At 35.5% G+C, this 27,641-nt stretch overlaps 4 protein-coding genes across 8 annotated transcripts in view; 3 read left to right on the top strand and 1 right to left on the bottom strand.

Annotated features, from left to right (window-relative positions):
- The first annotated feature begins 170 nt into the window (after positions 1 to 170).
- LOC119604632 (mediator of RNA polymerase II transcription subunit 4) lies at positions 171 to 1,343 on the top strand. Its single transcript, XM_037957394.1, has 3 exons — positions 171 to 331; positions 400 to 577; positions 632 to 1,343. The coding sequence occupies exons 1-3, from the start codon at positions 264 to 266 to the stop codon at positions 1,142 to 1,144; spliced, it is 759 nt and encodes a 252-aa protein (XP_037813322.1). The 5' UTR covers positions 171 to 263; the 3' UTR covers positions 1,145 to 1,343.
- Positions 1,344 to 2,354: 1,011 nt separating this feature from the next.
- The window catches only part of LOC119604591 (suppressor protein SRP40), a 142,200-nt gene continuing 116,913 nt past the window's right edge, over positions 2,355 to 27,641 (top strand). For 2 of the 4 annotated variants that reach the window (XR_005231531.1, XR_005231530.1), the window contains exons 1-2: positions 7,111 to 8,695; positions 8,760 to 8,977. The gene's annotated coding sequence lies outside the window, so the exon portion shown is untranslated. Of the gene's footprint in view, positions 3,167 to 7,110; positions 8,696 to 8,759; positions 8,978 to 27,641 lie in introns of those variants that run through there. The other 2 variants (XM_037957333.1, XM_037957324.1) reach the window with 2 other exon arrangements.
- Positions 2,404 to 3,139, top strand: LOC119604641 (metallo-beta-lactamase domain-containing protein 1). The gene has a single exon (XM_037957404.1). It carries the CDS (start codon positions 2,472 to 2,474, stop codon positions 3,117 to 3,119), a length of 648 nt encoding a protein of 215 aa, XP_037813332.1. The 5' UTR covers positions 2,404 to 2,471; the 3' UTR covers positions 3,120 to 3,139.
- LOC119604580 overlaps positions 12,349 to 27,641 on the bottom strand; it is a 49,185-nt gene continuing 33,892 nt past the window's right edge. The window contains exons 1-2 of one of the 2 annotated variants that reach the window (XM_037957289.1): positions 24,194 to 25,503; positions 12,350 to 15,718 (exon numbers count right to left, since the gene is read on the bottom strand). In XM_037957289.1, coding sequence (XP_037813217.1) covers positions 13,145 to 15,718; positions 24,194 to 24,205 — 2,586 coding nt within the window. In that variant the 5' untranslated portion in view covers positions 24,206 to 25,503 and the 3' untranslated portion in view covers positions 12,350 to 13,144. Of the gene's footprint in view, positions 15,719 to 24,193; positions 25,504 to 27,641 lie in introns of those variants that run through there. The other variant, XM_037957279.1, reaches the window with a different exon arrangement.

The raw sequence follows: 27,641 nt of genomic DNA, 5'->3' as shown, positions 1-27,641 counted from the left end.
GCCTTCTCTAATAACATTCGTATTTAATGAATGCAAACAAGCATACATATTTATTTCTCCAATTTATTTGCTATTAACAGTTTTTAATCCGAACTACAGGAAAACATTTTTTTCTAAAAAAGGAACTGAAAAAAAGTTAGGTTGTCATCACTGTAAATTGCAAATTGTTATCATTTCACAGAGTCAATAATTCATTTTCCTTGACAAGAAGAAGCATTTAATTTTATCAAAATTTTGCAAATATTTATTTTATTTACATAAAAATGTCTTTTCATTTGAGTACGAAGGAACGCCTGCTTCTTTTAATAGACGACATGGAATTAATATCAAAGTATGTAAGCGGCGACAGACACAACAGATAAAGGTATTCTAATAAAAATAAAATGTTCTTATATTCAGGGAGTTGATAGATAATCTATCGCCAAAACATCAAAAAATATCGACTGCAGAACACACTGCATTAGTTGATTTGTTGGTTGCCAAGGATGAAGAATTTCGCAAAATGCTTGAATTGGCTGATGAACAGGCAAAGTTGGAACAAAAAATGGATGACTTGAAAGCTAAAGTAGATGTACAGGTTGGTCAATTGGAATTTACTAAAAGTAAATTTTACTGTAATTAAGATTTACAGGATCGTGAAATACAAAAGCTACAGAAGTCTCTCAAAGAGGCGGAACATATTCTATCAACTGCAATTTTCCAAGCACGTCGTAAATTAGCCAGTATTAATCAAGCCAATAAAAGACCCGTATCGTCAGAGGAATTGATCAAGTATGCCCATCGTATAAGTTCCGCAAATGCTGTTAGTGCACCTTTAACTTGGTGTATCGGAGATGTTCGACGTCCGTATCCAACGGATATTGAAATGCGAAATGGGTTTCTGGGAAAATCAGATCTCAATATCAACGGTGGTGGCGTAGCCCATCAAAATAGTATGGCGGAAAATCAACGAAACATTAATGAAGTGCCAAATGCTTTTCAAAATCAGTTCAACTGGACTAATATGGGTGAATTACACATGTCTATGGGTTCCTCGGGTAATTCTGTCGCGCTGGAAACCCGATCTCATAAGGAAGCTTCTCAGGATGATGTAGAAGTTATGTCAACCGATAGCTCTAGTTCGAGTTCTAGTGATTCGCAGTAGTTTTAAGAAATACCTATGTGTATATAATGTAATACAAATTTTTAAATTTAATTGATTTTTTTATATTAAAAAGTCCTACAAAAATATTCCTGTGAAGTAATAATACAAAAGATATTGATTTAAGTCGAGAAACTCATTAATAAATCTTTTTCGAAAATTTAGTTTTCTTTACATGAGTAGCCGGGTAAAGAATAAAGAATATGAAGGACTTATGTAATTATTTTATATAGCGAAAAATATAAGACCTACATGTACAAATTACATATAATTTTTCAAAACTTTTAAATCTTTTTCCTCATACCGAGTTACTGCAATAAGCCCTTTATACATATGTATATACATACATACATACATACATGATGTAATTAGTGCATCCTGCATAGATGCATATTTGCTTTTTCAAAAATTAAAAAATATACATACATATATATCGTCACCTGAAACAGCCCTAACTAACCAAAAATTCAAAATCGATTTTATTGTTTGTTTATTCTAATATATTGCATCAAAACAAATGTCCACACCAAAAATATAGCGAAAAATATAAGACCTACATGTACAAATTTCATATAATTTTTCAAAACTTTTAAATCGTTTTTCTCATACCGAGTTAATGCAATAAGCCCTTCATAAGTATATACATACATACATGATGTAATTAGTGCATCCTGCATACATATTTTTTCAAAACAAATGTCCACAACAAAAATTGGATTCCTCCGACAAAAATTATCGATTTTATTGGCAAAAAACAAAAGGCCCTATCTACAAAAACATTTAAATATTAAAGGTAAAAAGTCCAATTTATCCATTTCTATATACGCCATTGTCAACTATCATAACAAATGAAAGGTTTCACTATTAAACAATTTGTTTATTTACTACAAATAAATCGCGTTGATAGAAACAAACTTTTCAATTTAAATAGTTTTTTGCTTCTCCTGTAAAATTTTAAAAATGTTAGATAGGGCCGTTTGCGTTTTAGGTGACGATATGTTTTTCACAACAAAATGTCCATCATTCAGAGTGAATGAAACTTTTTTGAGAAGCTGCACTGTTTAAGAAGGTGTTATCAGTTGAACAGCTGAATTAAAAAGAGTATAATTGTCAAATCATTCATTGTTGTGCAAAACACAACAAACAAAAAGTATAAACAACGAGAAGATTTTGACAAAATTGACTCCTTTGGTTCTATGCACTTTGCTGTTGTTCTTGTTTAAATGCTACTTAGTTTATTCTTTGGCTACTTATTTGGCGCAGACTAATTTTGGCGCGTGCAAAATATCAAACTTATTAGACGAAGTGAAAAGTTTATTGTAGTAAAAATATGTTTAATAAAGTGCATATTTTATCTGTTGGTTATTCTCAATGTGATCCGTTAGATTCCAAGAGCATGAAAGCAAACTGCAGTTCGACTTTAATTAAGACTTACTGCGGTAAAAATATTATTGTGGATACGATGACCGCTTGGGATGGCGACTTTATTGTGAAAGCCTTAAAGGAACATTCGCTGGAACCCAACGATATTAATTACGTCGTATGCACTCATGGACACTCAGACCATATTGGATGTAATTATCTTTTCGTTAATGCGGAGTGGCACTTTGTTGGTTCATGCATGTCCCATCAAGATAAATATCCCGACTACGACTGGGAGCACCCATATTCACTGGTTGAGGGGGAAGTTGAGATAATTCGTACTCCGGGGCATACTTTGAATTGTGTTTCGTTGATTGTTAACAACACTGACTTGGGAGGTACTGTTGGTGTTTGTGGCGATTTATTTGAAAATAGTCAAGATGTGTGGGATTCTCAACTATGGATAAGTGCCGGTTCGGAAAACCAAAAAATGCAGAAGGAAAACCGTTTAAAGCTAGCCAAATTGTGCTCTTATATAATTCCAGGACATGGGGAAGGGTTTGTTGTTACCGATGACATTAGAAATAAGCTACAACAAGATTGCAATGAAATTTAAATATAAATAAAATGCACGCATACATATGTATGAATATCAAGCCAGGGGTAAGTTCAGATTTTTCTATATTTTTTTCTTTTACTATAGAAAATTTGGAATAAATCAAGAGCACCAGTGCAGATTTTTGAAATAATTTGAAAATATTGCACTTCTCTGCATCTGCGTCGCAAACTCATTATCAGATGCTGTGCAGTAATGCATTTCCGAACAGGCCCATTGAGTTTATGGCGTAGGGAATTTCTACTTTCTAATTTAGGTTTGTGCTTCGTGTTTGAATCGCCGATTGGACTTTGTTTGTACAAATATTAAAACATTTAGATTTTTACTCAAACATTGAATTTTTTGTCAAACTACTAAAGCTGTTTATTTTATTTTACATACACATAACATAAAATCGACATCTGAACTTATCGCAATTCTAAAATATAAGAAAAAATATTTGCTTCTGCGGACAACACTTGTGTAGTCTATTTCGCTCTTAAGAATAAGAGCTAGCTTTTGAGTTGCAAATTAAACTTTTTGGTATTTCCATACACAACAACTACACAACTATGTACATTATCAAAACAATTGTTATTTTACAAAAGAAGACTACATACAGTGAACGTTATATGAGAGTAAATTGAAAAATTAAATTAATACCGAAAATTGCATACTTATCAAGAAAAAACGAATTTTGACATTTATTTGCATAAAATTTAATGAACTTTTTTAAAAGAAAATTATTTGTTTTCGCATCCGTTGTTAGGTTGTTGGGGCAGTCGATCAGTGACCGACTCACTTGGGTCCTTAAATGGTCTCGTTTTTTTTTTATAGGACATTACATGTCCGTGTTTGATATGGTACTAAACCAGCCAGAGGCACGAATAAATGATTCCATATAATATCTGTCCATATTGGAGATAGCCTTATGTTCAAGCAGTATTAGACTGTCTAGAAACTTAGTCCAGATATTTGTCAAGGCAGGGCAGAGGCAGAGGAAATGTTCTACGGTTTCCTCTTTAGTTTCATTTGACAACTCCTGCAATAGTCATATGGAAGATTTAGTCTTCAAGCATGCGCAATGCGCATCTGTAGTACAGGATAGCGACAGTTGTTAATACTTTAGCATTTTTGCACAAGTTTAAACCACCTTCATTGACCGTTTAAAGTAGTAAATAAAATTAACCACTGAATACCAAATTAACTAATCAAGTATATACTCCTGAAAACCGACTCTAAATAACATTGATTTAATTCTTTTACTTATGTATATTAGGATTCCCCAAAACAAAAATAGTTTTTAATTATTTTAATTTTTTGTTTTAAATAAACATCAATTTCCATAATATGTATGTATGTAGCAAAAGCATTATTATCCAATGAAGATTCATAATACATATATGTATATATTATTAGTCTTTGTGTTAATCAGTAGATTTTGACTTTAAATTCTAAACTTTAGATACTGATCGCAAGCATTTAACTAATATAAGAAAATTATTTTTTTGTTTGATACAACCTTGATCTGTGTAAGAATCTTGGAATTTGAAATTCTCAAAAAATATTCTCTATTGATTAGGTTTGTTTGGTATTGAAATGGTCATTATTGGTCCACAATTTCGCATAGCCATATTAAAAAATCAAATACATTTAACACAGTGATAAATAAATATCACTCATTAAGTACAAAACTCGGGTTTTGTACAGAGTAGTAATTAAAATGCGCCGTTCTAAAGTCTTTCATATACATAGTTTTGTATACATACTTATTATTAATAAAAAAAACTGATATTTTGAATGAATTAAAAATTGTATAATTATTCTAATTTTGCCTAAAAAATCCTTAATAGTTAATATGAACATTTAAAGTGTATTCCTAAAAGTATGCTGTGAAATATAATATTTAATATTTAACAGTATGTTAACATTGACTTTATGTAAATGTGACATTTCTCGTTAATGTACAGTAACAAAAGCAATAACAAAAATATTTTGCTTTTTGTATTAAAAAAATAAAAATATTAAAATCAGATCAGTTAAAAAATATTTTTTTTTTTCGAATTTTAGAATGATGTTTGATGTGGTAATATACCTATTTACATATATACATACATATCGTCATATGAAATCCAAAAAGCCCTAAGTTACATTGAACAAATTTTTCAGGAGAAGCAAAAAACCTTCTAAAATGATAAATAATCCAGAAATTTTCAACATTTTCTCAAGTTAAGCTTATTTTTTTATTGACAATTTAGTATTTGAAGAAAAATTTGCGGTTTTTGTTTTAATTGCGGAGATACGAAACTTACGCCCTTGAGAATTTGTTTTTTTCTGAAACCCAAAAGGGCGTAAGTTACAATAAAAAGTAGTAAGTCTCAACATTTTTATCTAAATTAAAATCGGTTTTTGTTGGTCAAATAGGCCGAAACATGGAAAGTATAAGGCTTCATAAAGATTTTCGGAAATTCGAAATTTTCTTCGAAAAAATCTAAAGCTGTTAAAAATCTATAAATAGCAAGGTTTCGCTAAAAGTCCCATTTTTGTTTTGTTTGATGCCAATTTATAACATTTTACAATTTCGAAGTTAAAAACTCAAAAGAATTTTAAAGTATTTTTAGAACATAATCTTCTGATTTCGAAGATAGCGACGATGATTTTGATTGTAGGAGTGTAAAATTTAGCAGGAACATGTATTTTAATACGGTGCTTCATAATCAATCAAAAAGTCGATTTTTATTTTTTTTTGTTACTTAGGGCCTTTTGGATTTCATGTGCCGATATGTATTTTATCTGCTTTATTATAAAGGGTTTATGGAATCGAAAGTTTGTCTTTTTCTGTTAATGTACAGAAACGAAAGCCATAACATAAGAATGTATTCTGAAATATTAACGGTTTTTAATATGGTTTGTGAATTTGAAAAATATATTCATATTTAAAGTTTAAGTACAAGGCAGTTTAAAAATTTCCACGCATATTCAGTTCTTGTATCTTACAGGCTGTCATTATTTTAAATATTTCAGTCTGAACAACAATATAGTCATTCTGTAGACGTCGCAGAAAACACCAGAACCAACACCGCACCTGATTCTGAACATTTTTTAAAAAAAAAAAAATTGTGCCATTAAAATTAACTTATATTAACATTTCGCGTAAATATTATCATCTAGAGAAAATTATCTATCCAACGAGGTATAAAACATTTATATCAAAGGACAAACAATAAAGTTATTGACAATTTCCCAAGCCATTTATTAAAACATCATGAATTTTTGCATTGTTTGGTCTTCGTTTTGCATGTAGTAGTGATGTTAACAAGAATAAGTTAGTCGTTTTTGATCCATATTTGTGAAAAGAAAATGCCTATAACTTTGTTATTTGTCGCTCGATAATAATACTTTTTACCTTGTTGGAAAGATGATTTTCGTTAGAAGATAAGATTTGCTCTAAATTTTATATGCACAATTTTTGAATAATTTAAAAATATTACAGTTTTCAATCGATTTCTGGCACGGATTCCCGTTATACGATTTGGCTAAAATTTTACACGAGACTACCCGCAGATTCTGCACCTTGAATCTTCGGGCACGGTGCAGAGGCTTAAGCATCCTAAGGATGTGAACTAAGAACTACCCTCCCCATACCTCACAGCCTCTATGTTAAGAGGGCTGTGGGGCAATGACCACCTTCGGTCGCCTAGCGATCACGACCTCAAATTGGTAGCGTCTGTTCCCTTAGATAGGTCGGCTACCAAATCCCCCCCTTCTTTATTTGATGTCGGTCCGGGACTGTGGTTTGGGTTACCTAGGCAACATAACCGTACCATTCTACCGTTTGTTCCCTATGTTAAGGGCGGCTAGAAGGTACAATCTGGTTCTGTCAGTCTGAATGTTTTTGGTTGTAACAAAATCCAGGGTGCGTCTGACTCATATTGAGCGGCATCCTGGTCTGCGTCTGACTCCAGAAGAGCGGCAGACTACCAAACCCCCCCCCCCCCATGAAATGTCAGAACATAAATACGCCCCTATGTCCTTGGTCGAGGGTGCTAAAATCTCCAAGGGTAACGTGAGTACTCAGGTGGAAGCCACAGGTCTGAGTGCCACTGGAGCTACTGTGACTGCGACGAAACGGACAAGTACCCCAGGTCTGGTAGTCGAAAATGCTACTGGGGTAGACAAAACGGACAAGTTTCTTACCAGACAGGACAGAGTAACCTCGGACGACAGTGACGACAACCTCTCAGGTCTGAAAAATTTAAATCTTTATGAGACTGATGAGGAACCGCAAAACGCGGAGGAAAACGGACAAAATCCGGAGGCCCATGACCCTGTAAAAGGAGACCCTGCAAAGGGAAACTCTGTTAAGGGAGACCAAAAACAGACAAACAAAGGACAGGACACGGAACAGGACGAACGGAAAAGGTTGGCGGGCTACAAACGCTCTCTCCGGTATGTCAGATCGCTGGACTCTAGGGATCCTGCGACTCTGACTACCCGAGAAAAGCGTTTGCGGCGTAAACATACCTACCACATACAGAAGTATGAGGCCATGCTAAATACTACTGTTGTGGAGGTCAGGCCAGCCACGACTAAGACGGAACCAAACCAGAGCAGGCATGTGACCACATCTAAAAATGTGCCCCATGCCAGCACTGGACCGAACACGATCACCGTCTCGGAGAATCCTAACGTACAGCCATCTTCATCAAAGAAGGCCACGTCGGGACCAAAGAGAGGTGATGACCAATGCGGCATGACAAAGTCTGCTAGCACAACACCCAAGGGACTGTCTGCATCTTCCTCTTCTCGAGGTACAGCGACGGTCACCAAAGGTCCAGCAAACAGGCCTAGTATAAAGCGGCAAAGGTCAGGTGAAACGCAGGTGTCTGAGGGTAAGCGGTTGAAACCATCAACTAGCCTAACATCAGCTCCTGAGCTGCAAGTAGCCATTATAGACCGTAGTCATCCCGATGGGAAAATGACTACGGACAGATGGTTACTTCTGGAGGATATGATCTTGCGGGCACTAGTTGACGAACTCGCACGCAGTGAGGATGACTCCTTTACAGCGTTCGACGGCGCCAAATGGTCAAAGGGTGTCAAAATCATCGGATGTGGTAATGAGAAAGCACTAGGCTTTCTCAAAAACTGCATCCGTGGAGTTGGCGAACCCTGGCCCAACGCGAAGATTGAAAGATTGGACAAATCCATACTAACACTAATTAAGTGTCAGAATAAGGAACTTGGTACTGACGACTGGACGATAGAACGAGGACGCACGAGGGACAAGGGAGAAGGTAAGGATCTCTGGATCAAAATTGGTTCAGAATCCCTCCGACTCCTTCGTTCTTCTCAAGGCGTCATAAAATGCGGGCTCAACGAACTTCGGTTGATCTTGCCCGCAGAGATGAATCCAAGCGGCCTGAGGGTGGTACAGATTAATCAGCACCACTCCGAAGCAGCAACGGACGACTTGCTGCGCTTTATGGAGAAGGAAGTTATCCACGTGGCCTTAATCCAAGAACCCTGGCTTGCAGCCAGTAAAGTTCGACGCGTCCGGTCACGAAACTGTGTGCTCCTCTCTCCAATCCCTGAAGGTAAAATAAGGCGCTGTATTTTGGTCAGGAAAGACATTAAAGTTTTCCTTCTTTCTAATTACAGTTCTGGTGATTTAACGGTAGTTGCATTAGAGCGACAGGGGCTGCCAACTATAATTATATCATCTGCGTACCTACCGTACGACGAAGACAATCCGCCCTCACGTGCCGTACGCACACTAATAGAATGGTGTAGTAGTACAAGGGGCCATCATCTTGTCATAGGATGTGATGCTAATGCTCATCATACTCTGTGGGGGAGCTCGGATATTAATGACAGGGGTGAGTGTTTACTTCAATACCTTCTAACTACTAACCTTAGTGTTTGCAATAGGGGTAATAGACCAACGTTTTTCAATAGGATCAGAGAACTGGTCATTGATATTACTTTGGTAGGGAACACTGACTCAGTCAGAATTCTTGATTGGAGAGTATCACTCGAGTCTCATTCTCCGATCATCACAGATGGCTAAGGAAACCCCCTTTAGAAATCCTAGGAAAACAGACTGGGTCAAATTCAGTAATCTGATTGATACCATACCACCTCCGGAAACGGATGGACTTGGACGACTCAGTAGATTATCTATCCAGGACTTAAAGGGAAGCCTACTATGCTTCATGTAGGGTGCGGAAGGTACCTAGGAAATTCCGGCAACCGTGGTGGAATCCTAAACTAATGCAGCTAAGGAAAGAATGTAGGAAACTATATAATAAAGCGAAGGGGGATCAGAACCCGTTAAGCTGGGACGATTATCGTCAAAGCTTCAATACTTTCAAGAGGGAAACCAGAAGGGCTAAGAAGGAATCCTGGAAGCGTTTCTGTGAGGAGCTGGAGAGTACCACGGAGGCATCACGTCTACGCAAGGTGCTATCCAAAGACCCCGGTACGCCTGGATTCCTGATGAAACCGAATGGTAACTTTACTGAAAGTAGCACCGAAACTTTGGAACTGCTTATGGAGACACACTTTCCGGGTTGCAGAGATGATGAAAATGAGGGCTCCACTTTGGAGCACCTCGCAGCTTCTCGAATCCACATAAGTGAATTAGTCCCCAGGGCCAGATGGCATATTCCCAGCATTACTCCAAAAATCACCATCATGCCATGGCTAATTATGATATTTAGGAGCAGCCTGGAAACAGGATATATTCCTAAAGTATGGAGAGAGGTTACAGTGGTATTTATCCCCAAAGCGGGAAAAGTAAACCATAATACCGCCAAAGACTATAGGCCGATCAGTCTGTCATCGTTTTTATTGAAAACATTGGAAAGATTGGTCAACATCCATGTCAGGAACATCATCTCTCCTGATAACTTCTGTAGAGCACAACACGGATACCTGAAAGGAAGGTCGGTGGAGACAACCTTACATGACGTTGTCGGAACTATAGAGAGGGCACTTGACATAAATGAATATGTTATGGCATCTTTCTTAGACATTGAGGGTGCGTTTAACAACGTGAACATTTCCGCAATAGTCGATGCACTGAGTGACCCATATGTTGATCAGCGGATAAGAAACTGGACAGAAAACATGCTTAAGAGTAGGGCCATCAACTCTAATATGGGTATTGACAAGACAATGAAAATTGTGACAAGGGGCACAGCACAAGGTGGTGTCATCTCTCCACTCCTGTGGAATCTTGTCGTAAATAAAATCCTTTTCAGACTCAGTAGGATGGGCTTCAAAGTAGTCGCATATGCTGACGACGTCGTGCTTCTTATTCAAGGGAAGTTTCTTCCCACAATAAGTGAACTCATGGAATCAGCCCTCAGCGTTCTACTATCATGGGCCAAGGAAAACGGTCTGGGTGTCAACCCGGCCAAAACTGAACTGGTTCTTTTCACCAGGAGGTACAAAATTCCAGAATTCAGACCTCCGCGTTTGGATGGTACCATTTTGAACACCTCAAGCGGGGCCAAATATCTTGGCGTAATCCTAGACTCTAAACTCACGTGGAAACGTAATGCTGAGAGTCGAATAAAGAAGGCATTAAGTGCCTTCTATATATGTAAGAAAACTTTTGGGAAAAGATGGGGTCTTAAACGATACATTGTGCACTGGATGTACACCGCGGTCATAAGACCTATTTTGACCTACGGAGCTCTTGTTTGGTGGAGAGCGGTGGATACCAAGACTCATCTCTCTATTCTAAACAAGGTACAAAGATTAGCATATCTTGCAATCACTGGCTGTTTGAGCTCCACCCCTCAGGCTAGTCTAGAGACGATGCTAAATGCATCAAATGCATTTCTGCTAAATCTGCTCTACGACTTAAACAGTCGAACGGGTTGAAGCACGACCGCATTGGTCATGGCACCATCCTACAAAAGATAGGCAGGCCTATCATGGGGCAGGAAACAGATTTCATTCTATCTACACTGAATTTGAATAGGTCATTCAAGACCAAAATACCGACAAGGGATGGGCCGCGAATACTGTCCTAAGGGACGACGTGATCTCAATCTACACAGATGGCTGAAAGACAGAAAGGGGTACGGGATCGGGAATCTTCTCCGATGATCTAAATCTTCTACTGTCTCTTCGACTACCTGACACCTGCACAGTCCTTCAGGCAGAGATATATGCCATCTATACTGCCGCGAGAAGAATCCGGGAACTAAATATCGAAAATTCGACTATACATATATACTTGGACAGCCTTGCATCAATCAAGTCTCTTAACTCCAATGTCATTAAGTCGGAATGTCTTCTCAATTGCATTCAATCGTTGGCATAACTGACACAACATCACGTTGAGTTGATATGGGTTCCAGGACATGAGGGCATCCGAGGAAATGAAATATCTGATGAATGCACAAAAGGATATTCACGCTCCCCTGACGACCCTATCAAAACTGATAGATGAATGGGCTATGAGTGAGACGGAACTCAAGTGGTCAAATATCACCACTTGTAGAATATCGAGACTGCTCTGGATCACTCTGACAACAGATAGAACTAGGACTCTCTTATCTCTTGATAAGAACTCGATTAGGCTTCTAACTGGTATAATTACTGGGCACTGTATGATTGAACATATGTCAGAACGTATGGGCTACCCAAATCATAGCTACTGTAGAAGCTGCTTAGACGAAGAGGAAGTGGAATCGGTACAACACCTTCTGTCCAGCCTTACAAGAGCACAGACTACTCTATCTGGGTAGAGCTCTTTTCCATGATCTAGACTGTCTCAGAGATGCGTCACTGATAAACATGATCGGTTTTATTAAAAGCACCGGCTGGTTTACATGGAGACCGAACGAACCAAGTAGTCAACGAAATTAGGGAGGGTAACCATTCTCTCATCGCTAGGGAATGGTAATTCTAATGGTATCACAATGGGCCACAAGGCCTCCGAGTGAACTCGCTTGCTAGCGAGCAACCCACGTAACCTAACCTACCTAACCTAACCTAGTTAGTAATAGCGATATTTTTAGGACACCTCTAATGTACATAAATAAAAGGTGTATTTACCAAAAATCAGCTAGTTCGGGAACTGGTTCGAAATTCAGTTATATATTACTAGACATACTAACAAACTAACATAACTCCTAATTTTATATCGAAATTGTTGAAAACTAGTTCAAAATTCGTTCTTTTTAATAAAAAGCGTATTTTTAATTTTTTAAAACAATTGTTTTTAATTATTTTTTATTTGTGTTTTTATAACATTGTTTTTCTTTTTGTTCTTTTGAAATATTTTTAGCTGTTTTTTTCATAAATAAAAATAAAATACCTTGGAAACTATTTACAATGATTTTCACTTAAACCAAAATTAAATGAAGAAACTCTTTTAGAAGTTCATTTTCTAATAAAATTCTTATTTTCTTAAATTATTAACAATATCTTAGATTGCAGCTAACGATAGATTCTGAAAGTTCTTAAATTAATTTATTATTAATTACAATTATTTACAAAATATTCAGAAAAATTTTCTAGTTTTATGCAGAAAATAGGAATTAAATACAAGTTTATTATAAAGCATTGCGCTATTGGATGTCAAAGACCACTTGTTTTTTCACATTATTAAAAATAAGTGATGATTTTTACACAAAATTAAATCAATATTTCAAATTTTAAAATTTATATTAAAAATTCAATTCACAATAATTTAAGAGTAGAAATAAAGATTCTTAAAATTGCTTTCGCGTTCAATGATCATTTGCATCCGTGTGTAGCACTTTAGTGTAAAAAATTCTAACGGTTAGAGAAAAAAACTGTGTTCACAACCTGAGCAATTTACTTTTAAAAAGAGAATAACTGAAGATGTTTTTAATAAAAAATATACGTAAACTTAGATTGTAACTTATAGATTTAAAGTGGCATTTTTAAGCTGGATGAGCTTCAACTTAAATGTTAGAAATACTTTTTTTGGACGAGGAGGTGGTAGTGGCCTGTTTGCAACATAATAAAACTAATTGTAGAGGAGTTGTTTACAACTGATACTAACTGCCGACCATTATATGTGCAGGTTGTTCGAGTTCATTGTCGTAACGTGTAACTGTTACGGGTGTTAGGCTGTTTTTAAATCCAAAATCGTCCGCTGAGAGTTTGCAGCTAGGAGCTAGTTCCGTAAACTCAGTGCCCAAACCAAATTCCATGTCTAGAAAACCATATTCCCATGTCGATGAAGCAGATGCTGAATTGGAACTCATACTGCTGACATAGGATGAGGTTAGTGAATGAGTGGCAGACGAGATGGTCGATAATGTCGTGAAGGTGGCGGTAGTTGTGGCTGAGGGAGGAATTGTAGATGTGTTGCATAAACTGCTTGTGGCAGCTGGCGAAGCCGATGAAGATGACTGAACAGTCGTAAAAGTACCACTGATTGCCACAGCCATGGATGAGCTCGAATTTGTTTCGCTGCCATTTGTTGTGGAGGAAGATGCAGGTATGGAAACGGGTACGGCAGTAGCTGGATTCGCAGGTGGTAGTATTGAAAATAGATCGTTGTTGTTGAGCGGATCTAAGGCAGATTGGGAGGAAAGACTTAGCACGGAGCTCCAGTTAATAGAACGGGTTGAGTCGTCATCCGCATAACCGGAATCCGCATCAGATGCTATCGATGTGGCCGTCGAAACTGTTGTGGTATTTATTGCAGGAGATGTCACAGATGATTGCACTTGAGACGACGATGTTGACGTGGATGCAGAGGCTGAAGCAGGTGGTAATGATATCACAGGTTGGCTTGGAAAAGGAGTGGCACGTCCCGAATGAGTTTCCCGAAAGGGATAATGATCATATGGATGAAGAGTTGTTGTCACAGATCCCGAACAAGTGTTAGAACTTTGATTATGTACAAATTGACTCGATGGTGCGGGTTTTTGCAAAGAATTCTGAAAAGGTGACGTTTCCATACGTTCATTTTGATAGAGATGATGGTGAAAATTTTGTTGCGCTGCAGATTGTTGCTGTTGGTGATTCTGGTACTCAACATTACCACCGAGGCGACCGCAGTTGGGAACTGGCATATAGTCTTGATGTTGAGGGTGTAGCATGGGCTGTTGGGAATGATGTTGTTGTTGTTGAGGCAGTTGATGATGGTGTCCATTGTTGCTGTTGTTGTGAGATGGTAGTGGCGACTGTATCTGTATGTGAGAATGCAGATGATGATGGTACTGTGACTGGGGTTGGTGATGAGCAGTAGTGGTGTGATTAATGTGGTTATGGTGTTGTTGCGCTACTTGCGCTGCCGCCTGGTGTAATTCTTTTGCCTCTGCTTCAATTTCTCTATCGATTCTTTTTAGCGTATTACAGATTAATACTGATCTATATAAAGACTGTTCAGACACTTGACGGAAGCGTGACAGCTTAAACATGGATAAATTTCGAATTTTTAGTCGAATGTCTTTGTAGCAGGATTTGTTTGAGCCACACCAAGAGCCTCGGCCGTCACAGCAGCGTTTCAATGGAAGTCTGGTTTCATGAGGTGCGGGGGCAGCGACATGTAGACCTACGAATGGCGTGGGTGATGATGCTGGAACCGTATTATTTGTCACATTCTGTATTGGACTACTGCATCCTAGTTCTAAATAAGATTTGCCATTCTCCGCACACCTAATTGTTTGTTGTTGAGCTTGAGGTTGATGTTGTTGTGACGCGGTTTGTTGTTGATGTTGGGGAGACGTGTAGGCAGATTCTGGTGATGCGTAAAAACCGCTATTGTTGCCATTTGGCCAAGCAAATCCATTACCAACTCGCAAATGTTGGGGACTGCCAGTGCGCGAACAATTTTGTTGAGGAAAAGGTTCAGAGTAATAGTTGGGCCTTGATCCATAACTCTGAGAAGTAGTGAAACCGCTTGGCATACGCTGAGTTTGATGATTCGATGGTGATGTCGATGAATTCGCCGATGGGAATGTGTGGTATCTCAAAGGACAATATGTGGGAATAATACTTTCTTCTTCTTCGTAGTCATCTTCGAAGTCATCGTCATCATCATCTAATTCATCAGCGCTAAGCAATGTAGTGGCAAGAGTTGAGCGTGTTGAAATGCTGCCCCAAGGATCGCTAGGTACAGCAACTGCCTGTAATTTTGATATACAATCGACGGGTTCAGGTGCGGTGGTCCATGGTACGCTTGCCACAACCTCCAGCTTTGCTATGCTATCCTCCGGCACTGGAGACGATGATGTAGGCGGCAATGGTGTCGTTGCATCAACTTCACCAGCAACTGGTATATTAGCGACAATGGCATTTAAAACGGGCTTTGGTGTTGTCACTTTAGTTCTTGAAACTTCTTTACCATTTCTTAGACTATACGAAAGAGTGCCGCACGAAATGTCACAGCTTTTATTTTCGTTATTGTTGTTATTATTGTGGCTGTTTGTCTTAGTACCATTAATAGCTGCTTTTTGTTCTCCGACAGCATCGATGTAATTATTATTATTCAATGACCATTTACTGGTCTTTATTGGCGGCGGACAATTTGTGTAGGTGTTTGCGTCCTTGCTATCAAATGTAAGATCATGTTTCCGCTTTGTAGCGGTTGTGGCTTGTAGACCCATGGCTGAGTTGACCTGAAATTATAAAAAAAACATCTTGTTAATAAACCTTTCCTACAAAATAAAATAATTTTAAACTTAAAACGATCGAGATATGTTTTCTAAAGTATCTAATAGTTGAACCATTGCCCTACCTATTGTGGAATTATCCTTTACAAACAGAATGTTTTCCTTCCCTACATGTAATATAAGCAGAAAAACTAAATCCTTAAAATATAGAATTCTCATTGAATAAGTCTGATGACGCAGTTGTTTTTCATAAAAATGCTTAGCACAACAACATCATCCTCCTCCTTAGTCAAAGACGTACAACAAATTCAACAAAAATGTGTATGTGTGTATGTATTTATAAAAATAAACTAGTACGTAAGGAGAATTATATTACAGACGTCGTACTCGTACACATTCAAACGTTTCAGAATCATCGCACAATTCACAGAAAATAACAAAAACGAAAAAATAATGAAAATGTTTCCATTGTGTTTATGAGTTGCCATATGCCGTTGCCCTGCTGCTGTTTGTTGTATTTCATTTTATTTTATTTAGAATTTAGGTTTTTCTTCGTTCTTGTTTGTACTTTGTTCATTAAAGGGATTTTACATTTAAGATACAGATACGGCGGTTCAAACGCAAGCAAGCAGGCAGAAATACATTTTACGGGGTGAGTTTGGAATCGATTCAGTTTTAGATACTCTACCACTACCGCTGTTACAGCTACAGTTAAGCCGTCATGGCACGGCATGTGTTATTTTCCTTGACGTGCCTTTTTCATTTTTCCTACTTATTCCTTTTATTCTTCATGCTTATTTAGGTTTTATTTTAGTATAGTTGCTGATGGTCGTGGTGGTAGTTGTAATGATGATGGTAAAATCGAATTTCACATCATCCCTTAATTTTCGTACAAAACAAAAGAGGGCATTTTTATTATTATACATTTAAGTTCGTTCCAAAGTCGACTTACAAAAAAAAATAAAGAACCGACATTCGAACGTTTAATAAACTACTTTGGCTGCTTGTATGTTCACTACAATCTTTTTTTTTTTCGATATTATGTATATTTTTAGAAGTCTCTCCCGTTTGGGAATTGCAAGTGTGTCTAATATTAGAATTTGAAAAATTTGAAGTGATGAATATTTTTGGTCTACATTCGTTTTTAGCTTTTTGTCAAGATTTGTTTTAAGAATAATTGTCTGGTGCGCATGCTCTATATTCGTATTAGTTCTATGCTTTTATCTAATTACAAATTTGTTAATGATCATCATTATCAACCAACTACAATAATGATTAAAGCAATATACATACATACATACATGTATAATAATCAAATTCAACTTTATAAGCCTGAGTACGGCAGTATTATAATACGCAATATACATACAAACATCCGTCCCAAAGTATAAATATTCAAAAAAAAGTAGTGATGTTCACACAACTAAAATCTTATAAGCGTTTAGTGGACGGTCTATTGATCACTCGGTAGTTTACGATATTTTATGTAAGCGGTTTGCTATTTAACCAACCAAGAAAACGACCAGATACAATGCTGAAAATAGCAGCTCTATTATACACTAAAAATCATCATCCTCAGCCAGCAACTTGAACAACATCATAACCATCATCATCGTTAAGCCAGCGAAACAGCTTTAGTTTAAAATCTACCCAACAACCAATCGTGGTGATGGTGAAACCAGCTTTCGAACTTTAAAACAATATCTTTTGAAAAATGTTTCTGTTTGCCAAGCCTGTTGGCGGCGGCTGAACTTAACAAGTAAAAGCCAGAAACAAGACGACGTAGTCGAGTTGGGTACCGACTGATGATGGTGTGTATTAACAGACTTTGAAATGTTTATGTTTATGAACGATGTTAGCCAATGCTACGCTATTAACTTAACAAAGAGTGGTTTTTAAATCGTTGATACACTGTAAAAAATATAGAATAACTGGTTTCCAAACATCATACATAAACACATATGCATTTATGTACAAACAATCGTACTCGTATGGACATACACGCATACCATAAGACAAACCTGATTTCTAAAGCACCAGCATATTTTGGAACGACAAAACAGACAACTACATATCATGCTATTGATGACGATGATATTTACTTGCAATTCTCTACTTGTTCCACTCATCACTAGAATTAACTATCATAGTTATCATGTTGATCGTTGTGGTCATAAGAATTGAGAGTGGAATCTTTTTTCGAAGTTAATCCTAATTGTTTAAATAACACTATATTATGTTCTCAATATTGATCTGTTTTATTTTATAACTACATAATAATATTTTATAAAAATAAAGTACTATTGGGTGATATACATTACATTTACCCTAAAATATTGTAAAAAAATAAAACTAAGGGTACACTGAAACGATTCATCTATAATTATATATAATATATAGAACAGGTACTTAAATTGCAATGTAAAATACCTGTAAAATGTCTAACAAAAACTACCTGTGTAAAAAGTTTACCTCAATTCCTAGCATTCCTAATCATCATCTTCTATTAGAATTACTTGTTAAGTATTTTTAAATGATGGATTAGTTAACGAGACAGACAGAGAATGATCAAAGAGAATACGTTAAGCTAGCTAAGAACAGTTTTTAATGATCAGATCAAGGAAATCAGTTGAAACAGTTGAAAATGTTTTTGTTATTTCTAGTAACATTGTGTGAGAATAGAATTAAAAGGAAAGAGAGTTAACATTAAAAAATCGTCATCCATTAGTGTGTATGGTAACTAGATAGGTATAATATTTTCAATAGTATAAATTTGGTATCTAACTTTGGGTAATATCTTCCCATGGTATGTGCAGGTACACATACGGTCATATCGAAGGAATAATTTGACAGAAGAAAAAACATTTTTTCAACAATAACTATCCAGCCACCTAGACAACCCGCTACACCGCCGCCACCATTGCCACCTCCAACATACACATACTACATGTTCATCTAGCAATCTACATACAATATAAATATGTACGAACGAGTATATCACGGTATATAGGATACTATATCTCATCCAAACACATTTAGTTGGCGACGTCGGACCATCAAAACATTAAACGTCAGTCATGTTATAATAACACATGAACTAAGTTTATTTCTGCTTTAAGAAAAGCAACGCAACACAACCCAACTCGACTCGAAGCAAAGCAAAGGCATTGGGAAAATATAAAAATGAAAATATTTTCACATTTTTTGTTCATTCCCAATGTATGTATTACAGTGAACAATATCAACATCAGCATTCAACCATACTATATACACATACAAAAATCTTAATACTGGCAACCAGCAATCCAACTAAGCAAACAACCATCCGTCTGTCCGCCGTAATGACTGACGAAACAACCAAGAGTGTTATACTGTTTAAATGTACACTGCACAAAATTTAAGCTTTTTCTTATTAATACTGAGATCATTAATCCGAAATTTTAAGTAAAAAATAATATTTGGATATTTTTTTTCCAGTGTATTGAAAAAAGCAACCCAACAAACGTAAAAACGCATCTCACTAAACAATAAAATACTTTATACAACGAAATGTTAGTGTGCGGGTCCGTTGTGCCGACAAAACGACGTTGTACGTCGCCATTGCTGCCGCCATGTCAGCTATCATGGCATTCACTTGGCTCTACTCAATTCCCCCCGTTTACCTCCTCTGCTTTTTTCCGCAACCCTCAATAAAACAAAAAATAAACACACACTCACTCATACAGTCATTTCATTATATATCTACATTGCTGTTGATGTTGTTGGTTTCGTTGTTTATTCGATCGACCGTCCAAACCGAGTGTATGGCAAACAAACAGCAAAAAAATCTACTTGAAAATATACTAAATACTGAAACTATACATACATTTTTATATACATACATACACACACATATATAGAAAAACTTGAATATACACAATGTATGTATTTCCACATCCAATGTTGCTGACTCGTATTAAAAACTGAACCAACACACAATAGCTAGCTAGCCAGGCAGCCAGCACTGACAGCCAACCAACTTACCAAGCAACCAACCAGCCAGCCAACAAGCACCAGTTCGGAATGTTGGTTATATTATAGCTCTGAACTCATATAACGAGCACAACGAACGAACGAACAAACGAACGACAATACTTTCATACAGACATACAAATAAATGTACGAACGAGACATATAGAAACTGAAAAACAAGTAAGATGCCGTCCGTTTTGAAAAAAAAAAAAAAAATCATATGAATACCCGAAGTACAGTCTCAGTGTTAAAAATAAAACATAGATGTATGCAGAGCGGTACGAAGTAAAGGGGATTTTTAATACAAAATTTATAAAATAAGCCAGATGATGAAGAGTTGCTTTTAAAACGTTCGAAAACAACTCATAACCAAAGATGCCAGACGATTGTAACAACATAATAATATTTTTAGGTAAATTATTCACAAATTCAGTTCTTAAACTTCTCATGACCCACCGATCGATTGTGATCATGTGGTGAAAATAATTAATTATCAAATTTGTGCTCGCGGTGAATATTGCAAAATTTTTCTGGAGAAGAGGTAAAATATGCTCTTATATAAATTATCCCCAATGAAATTCTTAAAAATATCTTAAACATATTAGGAACTAACATTTTTTTCAAAAACATTTTATATTTTGTTGGGTTCCCCTAAAGATTAATAATAAAAACGATCTTTCTCTCTTCCCTATTTATATTTTCAATGCTGTAGTGTATAACAGAAGTACATACTGCTGCATTTACCGTTAACAAAATCTACCCAATATTCATGTATTTTTTATTTAAGTGTGTGCGCTATATGTGTGTGTGCGAATGTGAGCGAATTGAGTGAATGCTTTGTTATAATATTATTTTCTGTTATAATTTTATAAAACGAATGTCTATATATGTGTGCATGTTTATTTATACATCTTCCTTTTCTATACATAGATACGACGAATCCTTCTTTATAACATGTTTGTAACGTTGTACTTTCTCGTATAAAATATAATATTATCCTCCCTTGAGGTGTTTGGTTTGGTTGGGGCTTTTCATTATAGATACGTTTGTTTGTTAAAATTGTATTATAAGTTAAAAACTTATCGTTGTAAAATTGAGGATATTTTTCTATACAACATGCATGTGCAAATGTACGTGTTAGTTTGGATGATGTCTGTGTATAGAAATGGGATATGATTTCGCATGTACCATCAGTTGGATGTGTATGATGTTGAGTGGGAGATGTTCGTTCGTCCTGATGGTTGCCTGGTGGTGGTTGAACGTTGGGTGTTATTTCCGTTTCGATGTTTTAAAAGAGCGCATTAAACATGAAGCAAGTACGTACATATGTATACCAGGAATATAACTATTGGAGAAGTGCTGCTATGCGCATATACCAAATACTATATTTGTCGTGACTAATTGACAGACAAGCTAACGGTGAGTGCAAACGGCTGACAAAATATTTTATGTTTCGAATATTGTATTATTTCATTTGTTTTTACACAATCAGTCATTCAGTCAGTCATTTATAGTTTATGCTTGTTCTATTGTCGAAATTAGTGGGCGATACTAGAAATCTAAAATGTTAACAAACATGGATGAATTTTAATTTTTAGTTTCAGTATCAAAATAAGTTCTATTAAAAAATTAGCACATAATCTACGGCCACTTATTTGCCTAATCGAATCAAAGAGATGAGATATGGTATTATGAATATTCTCAATCCTTACACTAAACAACATTAATATAATAATATGTATAAAATCAACAGGTTTTCTGTCTTAATTATGTATTTAGTTGCACAATTAATGGCCTCCATATCAGCTGTTGTTGTTGTTGTTGTGCTTGCTCTTTGTTTGTTTGGCTTTAAAGGAAACTTAACATCAAAATGATTCGTTCGTAAGAAATAAAGTTCTAACAAGTTGATAATCACCACCCTTTCATTTATATTACGCTGAATCCTATTGTTTTCTGTACGTACATATGTACTTTACTTAAGTTTATGGCATTGTAGGAAAGCCGTTCCTTTTTTGTTGAAAACTTTAAGAATGAAATACAATAAATAAACATATAAAGGACTAAGAAAAGTATATAAACATCCATAAAATTGATGTTGTATGGATTGAGAAAAAATCGTAGTTTTTGCTGCCATTCATGAATATTTTACGCTTCAATGTTACTCCAACAAGCAGCCCACATTAACCACCCATAATACACAACCATGTGCTTTGGAAGCACCATAAGCTGGCAGTAGTACGTTGTTATGTACGGGTGCAATATTATTGTTGTACGTTGGAGTCTCTAACAAAGAATTGTATCCGTACGTACACAGTTACTGTCGTGCAAGGCAAACGTAACACGATGATTGCGATGAACGCTGCAATAGCTTTTAATTTTCGGTAATCTCAAGACTGACTGACTACCTTGAAATATTTGCATATTTGTATGTTTTCAAAAACAAACACCCGAAAAACTCTTCTCTTTTACCATAAGGTTGTGGTGTTGGCTGCAATGGTGGTATCATGCGTACAATGGTGCGTATAAACAATTTTATGCCGCCAATAAGTTTTGATATGTATCTAACTACTACTTGTACTGGTTTTCATAAAATTAAAAAAGTTAATGATGTTGCCAATTAAGACTGCCTGATGATGGATTTCCAGACAATGTTTTAGTCATTTTTATTTGTTATTAATAAACTAGTGTTACCAAATACTTAAACAGACATTTTACTGTTCCTGTTAATATCGTTAAATTTTAAAGTCTTTAAAACTTAGCGGTTTTTCCATTATTGGTTTCTGCTTCTACTTTCGGCACTGTTGTTTGCAGGAAAGTCAAATTGAAACTAAACTAAAGTGAATTACACAAATACCGCAAAACAAATTAACCAAAATTCAAGTCGTTTTTATAAAAAATAATCGTTTTAGCAACAACAGCAGCAGCAGTCGTTAAAATCTTTGTTAGACAACAGAAAAGCGAACTGTTGCACAGATGTAATCGAGATACTTTTGTGTGTGGAAATAAGGTAGTGAATGAGTGAAAGAGTTGTTTGACTGCCGTGCATAGTTACTGGATTTTAGCTGATAACGCAAGACAACCCTTAAGGGTGCTGCTGCTGGCTTTACTTAACTGGATGGCTGGCTGGCTGGTTGAATGAATGAATGCTTTGGTTATTATTATTATTATTATTGCCACCTAGAAGAAGAGGAGGATGAATAGTAGACATGACAAGTGCTGTATGCAATGCTGCAAGTAAGCAAAAGCAACCGCCACCACCACCACCATCACTATTAAAGGAAGTTAAGACGTGCTTTTGCAAGCAATGCAATTTATTGCATGTTTCTCTGTCTGTTTGTTGTTCTTACGTTCTCGTTGGTTGGTGAGAACAAAACAAAAGTACAAGGCGCAAAAAAAACAAATAATAAATACACGTTAAGTAATGAAAACAAAAGAAGAACGAACGAACTAAAGACCAACTACTATGAATACAATTTTCAATAACCACGTGCTATTTGGCATTAGCATATGCACAACCTGATGACAAATACTATAAAATAGTACAATATTTAAACACTACATACACTTGACTCCATAGCCATTAGACTTTAATAAATTTTGGGATATACATATATTCTATTTTCGAATTTTTGACTGATAGTGTATAAAATAAGCTAAACATATAAAATTAAAGGTAGAACCGGTCGAAAAATGTTCAAAAGATATTAAAATGATAACGATAATCTAAGCATACAGCTTTTTATTAAGACTTCATTGTTTTGTTATAGTATATCTATGCAAACTATTGAATTGAGCTAAAAATTACATATAGAAATCCAAATTGGATTAAGAAGGCTAGTATCAATCTAAATGGAATGTGTTGCATGCTATATGTAAATTATAAGATTTAACCTATTTTATCACACAAAATTTTCAAATTTATAGGAATAGGATAGAAGATAACAAATTACCATTATTTATAAATAATTACTAATATTTGTATCCAAATTGATGTTACAAATATAGTCCAAAATTACTTCAACTTTAGATCTAAGACGTGTGTTAAATTATATCTTATACTTTTCCTTCTACATATACAAATTTTTTAAATATAATATGCTCCTAATTATAATTCAATATCCCAGAAAATGACCTCAACTTTAAATCAAAGAAGAGTGTTGTCACAATATATGAAGATACTTTTCCACATAATGAAATCTTAATATTGATAATGATAAATATTAAAGCTTTTGAGAAAAAGAACTGTTATTAAAAGGTGAAAATTCTTAACTTTTATGATAGTGATTATGTTTTTTGTTTTTGCAACAAATCGGAAAAGTTTATTAAATTTAATAAACCACTATAAGTTTTTATGTGTGTTTCTAATGGTTTCAAAAGTTTATAATAATCCAAAGAAATATTTTTATAAGGAGTTGCTACTTTTAATAGAATTACTTCAAGATGGGATTTATTTATGTATGATAAACTTACCTCTGTGCACATTGTTTTGTTAAACCTTATGAATAAATCCACAATACTATCTTGTATGCTTTGTGGCGTTGCAAAGTGGAAAGATCCCTCCAATGTTAGGTTGTCCACTTTTAATATTTTTTTATAACAAACTTTGTAGTAGAGTTTTGTTTTCGTTTAATAGTTTGGCTGTGTGAGTGTGTTTTGGTTTATTACAACAAAAAACATACATTCAGATATAAACAACGACAGCACAGTCTTTGACAGTTAATTTTTGACATCTTTCTTTTTTCTCTAATTTATCTTGTCTCTTCTTAATTTTTATTGATGTTGATCTTTGTTTTATATTTCACTTGAACGTTTTGTTTTCAGTACCTTCTTATCTGTTCACATACATTATCAACTTTCTGTGTTCAATTTAGTTTCTTTATTCTTTTTCTCAATCATTAGATTAGTGAGTGAGTAGATGGATGAATGAATGAGTGCATGCACAAAAATTGGTTGTTGATCAATGGATCTTGTATGAATTATTTGCTGTTTTTCTTGTTTTTGTTTTTATTATTGTTGTTTGATTGAATGGTTGGTTATGGTTTGTTTTGATTATGTCTTTCTTATGCGCGAAAATTCACTGTTTTATTGTTTTCATTTATGTTTTTCTTTTTGCACAATTAATATTCCTTATTCTTTTAGTAAATGTCAACAAACAAAATACTTTGCAGGTAGTTTAACTGTTTAATGTAAACAATAATTGTAGATAAATTAATTTGACTGTTAATTTCTTTCTTTCTATATTTTTGCAATAATAATTTTTCTATTTCAAAAATCACAATTTTGTTCGCAAACTTTTTTTAACAATTTATATTTTGTTTTTTATTTTTATGCAATTTTGCTAGTCGATTTAATTAGATTTTCTTATTAATCCCAGTTTCATATTCTAGGAACTTATTTGTTTTGCTTTTTTTAAAAAATACGCGCTTTTGAAATGTACGACTACGACAAAAAGTTTATGTGCGACCAGCGAGCGAGCGAACGAACGTGTACTTAGTCTACCATAGTAAAATCAGAAATAACCAGTCGTTGTGAAAGATATGTGCACCAGAGTCTTGAAGCGGCATATAGACCTCTTGTTGTTGTGTTTTTTCCCTTCTTTCTACCTCCCTTCCTTCTCTCGTTCCCATCGACAAAATAATGTATTTGTGTGTAGTATCTGTGTGTGCCCGATGATGGCTCTGCTATATAGACGACTACACACAAAGGAAGTTAAAGCAATGCCAAGTGTTAGAGTGCGACGGCACTATAGTGTGTGAACGAAAGGCAATGATGTCATACGCTCAGTAAATTGTTTTTTGTTTGTTTGTGCTTCATTCCTACATAATACATGAGTACAGCAAAAATTGTATTTCAACAAAAACTTACATAAAGCAAATGCATAGAGTAGAGCTAAAAAATAATAAAAACGAGAGATTTCATATAAAAATTTGTTGTTTTACGAGAGTTTTAGTAATGGCCATGAGTTGCCAGACTTCGATATTACTCGGTATGTTCAATGTTGAAATGACAAATGAAAATAAGCGTAGTTGTTGAACAATTTAACAAGGAGTACATTTGGACACCAACTTAGTCAATAGCTTAGTCAGGTTATAGACATTTTATAAGAAGCTTACAGATCAACAAAACCAATGACAGTTGGAGTTATGCTCTACAGATTTTTTAATGTAAACATGGAATTCATCCGATATCGTGAATTCAGTCATTAAATAACCTTCTACCCTCGATATTTACTATACTATTAACAATTATATTTATATTTGGTTGTTAGATTTATCGAAATAATTTTTAAATCATAAATTAACTAATGAGACATCATAAATGTAGACGATGATGCCACAGTAAATTGATTAGATCTTGTTAATATTTGTAAGGACAGAATGAAATTACCTCCTTTTTGAGTTCTGAATTTGTGCGGTGAATACTTACAAAAATACGTTACTGGAATTTCAGTAATAAACATGATTGCAGAGGTTGTATAGAAATCATTAGAAGTGTTTCCGATTAATCTCAACACATTTATTACGGGAGCAATGACGACAACGCCAACCAAAGAACTCCTAATCATGTTGAATTGGTAACCAGGACTTGGATTAATGGCTATTCAACTAGCCCTCACTCTGCCATCAGATTAAATGCCTGCGGTTCGGTTATAGAAATTACTAGCATTCAAAAATTATAAAACATTTCGAATCACTGCATTCGAATGATGACTATTGCGTTGCGAAGCCCAATTTCTATAATCGCTTTCGACCAAGTTCCATATAGGAATTCGGAATTAAAACCTCACCAACCTCCAGGTGTAACGGAGGTTTACACTGAGGGTTCTAAGAATACTTATTGAATGATTTGGATACTTCAGACTGCCTAACTACTGTACTGGTCCTCAGACAGAAATATCTTCTAACAAACGAACAGCGAATTGCCTAAAGTTCTATCACATATCGGAGATATATGTATGCATATATCTACATCTAGGTTAATCAAAGAATGACGAGTATCTCTAGATGAGATAGCGAGACATTCTAGGATAACGCTAATAAAATATCATGGTGGAGCGGTGCGATGATGGATGAGGAAGAAATCGACGCCTTTACTGGAAACCCCAAATCAGGTCGTTAAGTGAAACCATCCGTCAGACCTAGAGGTTTACCTGGCCTCTACATGATGCTCTCAGATCAAGACTGCTCATAAGCTTTCGAAGAGAGCAGATAAGCACGGTATTATCAGTAAATACAGGACCCATGCTAGGAGACTAGGTCTTGGATATAATGACTACTGCGGATGTTGCCATAATGAAGAAGATGATGAGACAGTGTCGCATCTACCATACTTCTGCCCTACAATCACTGAAAGCTGGGAATGTAGGGCAGGAATCACTTCGGTGCCCTCTAAGGCACCGAGGAGCTTTCTGGGATAGGACTTAAGAATACACTCTGCTTTATAAATTAAACCGGTTGGTTTAGTTCTGGAAGCAGAGAGTGATATCAGAGTACACTCCTGTGACCACTAGGGTAACACAACGGGGCCAATTTTAATGATCCCAAGTGAGCTGCTTATGAAGCAGCTGCCCTTAAAACCTTTGAGAAATTTAATCTCGCTGGCCCCATTACCTATTTTATTATTTATTGGTTTTAATAAAAAGATCCAATTGAACTAACCAATTGAATAGGTTCGTTAAGCAAAGAACCAATTCAATTGGTTCTAATACGAATATTCAAAAATTATGCCACTCCTATAGGGCCAGACCCAAAATTTAAAGATAAAAAGAAGAGAGTTGGAATGTCACATTGTACATTTTCCGAAGTTTCAAAGAAATTTGTTGAATAGACTTGCTTTGAAGTAAAAAGAATCTGCGGATGAAATTTTTGAAGTTTTCGGAAAATGAAGATATTAGTACTATTATGGGAGTACATGATCC

Source organism: Lucilia sericata, unplaced genomic scaffold (genome assembly GCF_015586225.1).
Source record: "Lucilia sericata isolate MDLA Ls3-8-SP2 unplaced genomic scaffold, ASM1558622v1 Contig000014F_arrow, whole genome shotgun sequence".
In the NCBI taxonomy this organism is placed as follows: domain Eukaryota; kingdom Metazoa; phylum Arthropoda; class Insecta; order Diptera; family Calliphoridae; genus Lucilia; species Lucilia sericata.
This window is presented reverse-complemented; position numbering and strand designations above follow the sequence as displayed.

Coding starts and splice junctions, on each gene's coding strand:
- LOC119604632 (XM_037957394.1), top strand. CDS start 264: ATGTCTTTTCATTTGAGTACGAAGGAACGCCTGCTTCTTTTAATAGAC. Junction 332..399: donor GACATGGAATTAATATCAAA/GTATGTAAGCGG, acceptor TCTTATATTCAG/GGAGTTGATAGATAATCTAT. Junction 578..631: donor AAGCTAAAGTAGATGTACAG/GTTGGTCAATTG, acceptor TAAGATTTACAG/GATCGTGAAATACAAAAGCT.
- LOC119604641 (XM_037957404.1), top strand. CDS start 2,472: ATGTTTAATAAAGTGCATATTTTATCTGTTGGTTATTCTCAATGTGAT.